This window comes from Lepidochelys kempii, chromosome 10 (genome assembly GCF_965140265.1).
Source record: "Lepidochelys kempii isolate rLepKem1 chromosome 10, rLepKem1.hap2, whole genome shotgun sequence".
In the NCBI taxonomy this organism is placed as follows: Eukaryota; Metazoa; Chordata; order Testudines; family Cheloniidae; genus Lepidochelys; species Lepidochelys kempii.
The window spans coordinates 62,466,106-62,473,654 of NC_133265.1; the positions used below are offsets into that span (position 1 = coordinate 62,466,106).

The 7,549-nt window shown below is 39.5% G+C and overlaps 1 protein-coding gene across 3 annotated transcripts in view; it reads left to right on the forward strand.

Annotated features, from left to right (window-relative positions):
• The window catches only part of MYO5C (myosin VC), a 59,814-nt gene extending 56,104 nt beyond the window's left edge, over positions 1-3,710 (forward strand). For all 3 annotated transcript variants that reach the window (XM_073303850.1, XM_073303851.1, XM_073303852.1), the window contains 2 exons: positions 546-626; positions 865-3,710. In XM_073303850.1, coding sequence (XP_073159951.1) covers positions 546-626; positions 865-1,017 — 234 coding nt within the window. In that variant the 3' untranslated portion in view covers positions 1,018-3,710. The remainder of the gene's footprint in view (positions 1-545; positions 627-864) is intronic.
• The last annotated feature ends 3,839 nt before the right edge of the window (positions 3,711-7,549 follow it).

Genomic DNA, 7,549 nt, shown 5'->3' on the forward strand with positions numbered 1-7,549 from the left:
CTTATAATTCATGTGTGAAATAACCCTGGCTGCAGACAGAGTGATCAGCATCCCACTTTTATAGTGGTTCCTCCCTGGCCGCCTCTTCCGACCCAGGCGTCCCCAGCTATAATGTTTGATTCGCGGATTCCTTTGTTTGTATTTTCTACTTTTCTGTCTTGGATGCCTATCTGCCTTGTTCTGTCTGAGTCCTGCTCCAGACTTGTACTCTTCTCTATTCCCCAGTATAATTTCCTTTGTCTGTCACAAAACTTTTTTTTTTTTAATGGGTTTCCTTTAATCAGTTCAGCCATTTCCACCATCTACCCACATCACCTTTCTCCTCTCTGATACTTTTGGGGAGGAGCCCAGGCAATTATCACATACAGAACCACTCACTAGTTTGCCAGTTAATAATCTACCTCCTTACAGTACAATTGCTTACAGTGCCCTCAGTCGGTTAGATATGAATGGGGGCGTAATTTTAGTGCCTCTTCCTTTCAAACTGTTCCTTTTTTTCTTGCCTGGGTTATTAAATTATTAAAAGTCTTTTATTATTTACACAGATAGTAAAGATCCTCAATTCATACACTCCTATAGATGATTTTGAGAAAAGAGTGTCCCCATCGTTTGTTCGTAAAGTCCAGGTAAGAGCCTTAAATGATTTTCTCACACACATTCAAGTTAAGATATTTTGCACACTCTGTTTACAATGGTATGTGTTCATACTTGGCTTTAAATTCAAACCAGAACAAAAGTTACTGCTCTTCTATACCCTTTGGGACTGACAAGAAAAAAAATCATTAGAATAATGGGAAAGCAAGCCTTTTAGGGTTTTAACACTTTGTATCTTCTTGACAGTAAATCTCTCTGTTCTATTTGCAGGCTATGCTCAATAATCGAGAGGATATTCCACAATTGATGCTAGATACCAAATATCTCTTTCAAGTGACATTTCCTTACACCCCATCTCCATATGCCTTGGAAATTATACAGATTCCCAGCAGTTTCAAACTTGGCTTTCTCACAAGAGTGTAATACAAAAATTAAAAAGGATTTGCCACCCTGTCCTCAAAGACTAAATGAAGAGCAAACTTTTATGACTCATTTTCCCACAACTGGGATATAGTGCAGTGGCTTACTATGGAATATACTTTTTAAAAACTACTTTGGAATCAGGACATCAGCAGTAGGAATAAAGTATATGCCAGCCTACAAACCCCTCCTTTCTTTTCTAAGTATTGTCCATTTTCCACTGCATTTTTACAAAGGGTGATACTATATCCAGCAGCTATACACCTTACAGTTTTGGAGCCCTACGAAGAAAGTCTGTTTGAGACAAATTTGTATTGGTGCTCCATGTTCTTTGACAGATCGCCAGTGAGGGAACAACATGCTCAATCTCTCTCATGGGGTAACTACTACTATGTTATAATCTGTCACGGTGCTGCTTTCTTTCACATGAGATGTTTTCCCTAGGAGTTCATCTCACTGGCTTGATATGATGGATTTATTTTGCAGCAGTCTTCACCCAGTTAGATTTCCTGTGGTATTATTCCATCTGTGAAGGCAGTCTAACAACAAACAGCAATAAAATTACTGTTTTGTGCCCGCAGAAGAGTGGAGCAATAGAAAATGGAAGGTCTTCCTACAGTAGTTTAAAAAGCCAATGCAAATTGCTACACTGACCCTGGGGACAGCTCTGATGTCAGTATGAGGGAGAGAATTGCTTCTGCATGCTGGCAACCCATGCTGGCTTTTTCATATGTGTGCTGACTTGCTCACTCAGACATAATAGTTCAGGAGGAGGAGACCATATTAGCATCCATTTAAAGTAGATATGGGGTTGAGACACTTAATTTGGAGGCAGAGTTCAGTTCCCCTTTGCAAAATTCAGGGGTATTCAAGTCTGGGGTTTTGGTTCAGCCCATTACAGTGATAAAGCCAGCTGTAAAATTGAGATCAAAATCCAGGTTTGCATTTTAAACTTCTGTTCCTTCAAAGGGGGATGAAAGTAGGGTTGGACTTGGACCCATCTCTAGCGTCATGTAATTGCAAAACACCTAGAGAGCCCATTCAGTCCCCCCTCCCTTTTTTTTGTTGATCAGGTGCTAAGAATACAAACAGGTTGGTGGAGACTTGCATCTTGAGCAGTGACATTTAATAGTCTAGAGGTGAGCTAGAAAAAATAACAATTGAGTTTAACACGAGCATAACTAGACTGCATGTCATGGAAAGAATATTTCAAGCTTCTGCAGAACATCCTGCGTGTTCCACCTTTAAAACTCAACCAAGGGAACACCCAGATATCTTATTTGTAGAGCTCATCACTTTGGAAGATGTTCACTTGCCACAGTGATTGGTGATGTAGGAGAACCTAGATAGCCGGACAAGGGCCCAGTCCTGCCAGCACTGATTGCAGAGGGTTGTGTTCACCACCAGTGGTAAGTCAGTGGGACTGCACCCAGTAGTAAGCGTTTGCAGCAATGGCTCTAAGATGACCTGCAAAGCATTTGTACAAATTTGAGGAGAGGTGAGGGGGTGGTTATTTTGTTTTTAAACTTTCTTCAAGGGAAGAGGGTGACAGGACCTGAGGTGAGGAGGAAGCCACTAAGGAGGATATAGTTTTTTTGGGGGGGGCGGGAAATCTTCCTCCCCAGCTCCAGACTAGTGAGGAGGAGGGAGATGGGGAATAACCCTAAACTCAGACAAGGGTTAGGCATTGAAGAAAAGCTGGGTAGCCAGAAGTGTGCAAGAAGACAATGCCTGCAGCTATGCTACTAACCCACTGGCCAGCTCCTTGTGCATGTGCCTACTACTCTGAAAGTAGTGACTGACTGCAGCTTCCCTGGTATGTCCATGCTCACAGATGCAACCTGATTTCTTACTATTTGTTCATATTTATTTCATTTAGACGGTACGCTCCTTGGGGGCAGGGACCTTGTCTCCTCTGCCCTGTGCAGCAGCATCACCCACAGCCAGCACACAATAAATAATATGTAATAATTTATTAACAGAAATAAAAATGATTGAAGTAATGGCACTCAGACACCATGATGATGGGTGACCTTATAAAAACCTAGACAGATAATGATGTTTTATTAGTCAGTGAATTAGAATGTATTTGTGTATTAGAAGTGAATTCTGTAGTAAGTAGGGCATAGAACTCTATGGTCAAGGACCAGTTTGAATTGTATTGATATATTTAAGTACTTTTTAACTTAATTCAGTTAATTTAAACATTATCCATATGAAGGGAATGACAAAATATTTTTGTAATGTTTTGCTACAGTATTTGTGCACTTTGTTAATTTTGCATAACTGCATATGTGAATTTTAAAATGGAACCACCTCTGATAGTTACTAATATGAATAGTGGTGTATGAAAAGCACATAGAGCAAGAATGGTACATATATATTTTTTTAAAAGCATTTTTTTAAAAAAAAGTATACACAGTATCCTAAGCATGTAAGGTAGGCTAACATTTTCCACATGTTAACTATCTTTTAAATCACTTTGGAATCATTTAAGTTTTGTAATAAAGATATTTTATGTTTTAGTACTAAAATGTTTGACAGAAGTCACCTGAAATTATATGAGGCTTGGTGGGTATGGTAGATCATGTATCAAACGATTAAGTCTTCATTTAGGTATTAGATTGATCACTGTGACTGCAGCATGGCATATTTCAATATCTAAAATTTGTGGTGTCCCTAGTTGCTAATTCATTTCTGTAATAAATATTATTTTGGAAACAAACTAGTTTGGTTGCTGTAACCTACATACTCTTTTTACACTTATCAAGAGCATCTGAAGCTGTATGCAGATCATACACTAACTTCTTCCCATATAAAATCTTAGCCCACTCTGATATTCACATAGCAGATATGCTATTCAAGACGCATACATCTGTAGGTGAAAAGCATTCAGTCGTTGTATAGAGAAGAAATGTGGCAATTTGGTGTTGAACTGTCTCCCAGAGTTTGGAGTGAAAAAAACAGCTGACACTATGTACAAGAAGAAGAAAATCTTGATTGATTGATTCAGAGGAATGATCTATGTCTGTAAGAATGGGAGAGAAGGCAGACATAATAGCCTTGTGGTGGGTAATAATACTCTGCCCTTAAACTGCCCCATCCCTGTTGGCATGAATGGCAATACTCCCAGGGGCTTCAGTGGATACAGTTTCAAGCATTTACATGCTTACTGTATGTAGTTACACAGTTACATTGTCCTCTGGAATTCTTTTTGAATCCTGGCTCCTTTTAATTTTCAGGCTCCTGCCTATATAAATGAGTTGGTCTCCTCTCCCATTCCTCCTCCACCTTTCCTTGCCTTAATTATCATTACAAGTTTGAAGGAAAATATATGGAGAATGTACATTGGCAACCTGGCATCTGCAGTGGGTGGAAAGATACTATGCAGCCATTTCACACAGTCAGTTCTTTTGAACTTTAACATTTGGAAACAAAAAACTGGCAACTACATGGAGCAGAGAGGGCAAAACCTGGTGTGTTTAAAAGGTAAGGTCCTACTCTTACCTTGTTTCTTAGTCTGAATCCCCATTGATGTCAGTGGGAGTTTTGTCCAGAGATTTGTGGGTAAAACCTCTAGCCCTTGGAATGTAAACCAACATTAGCTGAACTAAGATAGTACAATAGGAAACTAGAAGCTGAGCTTTAATATCCCTCTAAGTAGATTATTAGTATTAAGGTCACCCTTCTACACTTCCAGTTACACGCAGCTTATTTACTCCTCTTCTGAAGTGTACAGTGTTTCTCCTGTGAAAAGGTAGGTAATTTTCTATCTTCATTTGCAACATTTAGCATACAATATCTGCTATGCAAGTACCACATTGGTAATGTGTATTTCACCAGGTCACCCTTTTTAAATGGCTACCACAAATGTTTGATGACATAATAGGTCTGAAATATCTCAAGCCATGGTGCAGCAGGATGTTTGAAGTTGGGATCTTTTCAGCCAGCTCTGTTTAAACGGTAGGGAAATAACTATCACAAAGAGCACTGTATTTGCAAATTAGTTTATCAAAATGTCAAATATCAGATGAGGTCCTGATACCAATATCTGATACTAATTCTTAATTAACTGGGAATTTTACTAGCTTTTCTCATCCATGTGTTGTCAATACTGCATATTGTATAGTAGTTATTGAAGTAACATTTGCATTGGGCCTGATTCATCCTTGATGCATAACCCTCTTGAATTCATGAGTTTCACTAAGGATGAATGCTGCCCATTTTATGTTCAAAGCTTTCGCTTCATTAAATTTTGTTGTGTGCGTGTAATAAATATCTGTCTCTTTAACACCAGTGGTTTTATTTTGTTCAGCATTTTTTACTGTAGAGTGTTTAAAATACTTTCGAATTACACTACTCCTGAAGGGAAAGCTTTTCTATCGAAACCTGACATAACCAACGCTTTCAAACCTGGGGGCCTACATTTAGGCAGCTAAATCCATGTTAGGGCACCTACCCAAAGTGGCCCAATTGTCATAGATGCTTAGCAACAGTGGCTCCCATTGCCCTCATTGGGGACTGGTAATGCTCAGCACCCTTGAATAACAGGACACCTTGATTTAAATGTCTAGCTTTAGGCACCATGTTTGAATATTTTGGCCAGAGTCCTTTGGTCTCCAGTATAATGAGCAGTATAATCATCATGGGGTTGATTCTGCGAGCCGTTACTCACATAAGTAGTCCCACTAATGGCAATGGAATACTTGCATGAGAGAAACTACTTGTGTGAGTGACAGGCTGCAGCATCAGCCCCAGTGTTCATAAAATATTAAATTAAGAACCTCCCTTAATGCCACCTAAGATGCCCATTTTCATTAAACGGGGGAAATAAGCCCATTTAAATTCATGTATTTGGTTCAAAGTTGACCAAACTGCAAGATCATCATGTCATGCATTTTAGATCATGTATGGGCTGATTTCTGCCCTTTTTACACACATTGGGTGAAATCCTGGCCCCAATGAAGTCAATGGCAAAACTCCCATTGACTGCAGTGGGGCCAGGATTTCACCCATTGGGTGTTAATATCTTACTCCTCTGGTAGACCCATTGAAATGAATGGAATTCCTTCAGGAGAAAAGTGCAACTCAATCTGAGCATGGGTGGCAGGATCAGGCCCTAAATATAAGAGAGGGTTATTTTTTTTAATGCAAATGAAACTAGCAAAACGTGAGTTCACTTTCTTAATCTTAAATATTTCACTTTGCCCTGGTAAAATATTGTAATAGTAATCAACATTAATCTCATTGTGTCACATCTGTGTAACATTTTTATTATTTTTTCACAGAATATTGAATCAGTGCCCCTTATTTTGCATGAGAATGTTCTATGCATTTGTCTCATTTTCCTGCCTTTAAAGCAGTGATTTTTCACTCTCTATTGAAGGTGAAAAAAGTTCTTTAAACGTCTGCAGTCACAGCAATGACTCTCGCTCCATGAACAAAAAATGAGTTCAAAATGTTGCAGCATTCTGAAATGCCAATTTCTGTTCAACCCATCTCATTGTTATTCATATTTTGTATAGCTAATGAGAGCATTCGGGACCTTCTTTTCAGTTTTGAAAATGGTCATGAATAGGACAGACTGCTTAAAATATATGGTGGAAAAACAATCAATTTTGGTAAACAGCGGGCCCTTCTGAAGCTTAATCCATTGTTGCATGTCATTTGATTATTAAGGTTCTGTTGCCATTGTGTAAGCCAAAACCCAGAATAAGACGTTACAAATGGAAAAAATATTCCATGCTCTATAACCAAAGGGTGCTGCTGTTTGTTTCCTCGTAAAAACATCATCCACACCACAGGGCATGTGCTAATGACAGTTTATTGAGCTTTAGAGATAAGCCGCTGAGAGCTTATCCAGCCTACAGCTGTCTATATATTGTCTAAGATCCATTAGCTACTGGGAGAATACGGGAAAGGTTTGTCATGTGACTGTAATGCACTCCCCCTTTCTCCTCTGTCTCTTTCAGGTCCAATCCACAGCAAAGATGTGTGACCAGACCTTTTTGGCAATTGTGTTTGGTCCTTGTGACAAGTGCTCCACAGAGAAACCCCTCAGGGCAACTTACATCAAATCAGAACAACTCAACTACTGTTCGCTATGTGTGGAAATGGTATGTTACAGCCTTTGCCAGAGAGAACACAAAAGTAAATAATGTGTAAATTAGGGGTCAGATGTATTCTCAGACGTGTTCAGTTAGACAGTGGGCTATGAAACCATGAGACCAGGTAGGGTCCCTGCTCTACTCCAAATAAAAGCCCCAGTCCTCAGCTACAGTTGGGGAGCACCTGATGGAATTCTGAGGGGGTGGGGCAAAGTCAACTTTTTGCTCCTTGTTGGCAAGTGGCTATCTGCTTTTTCACATATATGGTAAAAGATCACACATTCTAACTCTGCAAGTAAAATGTGCCGGCCCAAATTCAGCCCTGGTGTAACCATGTACAACACCCCGGAGGTCAGTAGAATTACATCAGACCTCAGTTTTGCCCATTAGCCTTCAAAAATAAACACTGGATGAAACCCCATGAGGTT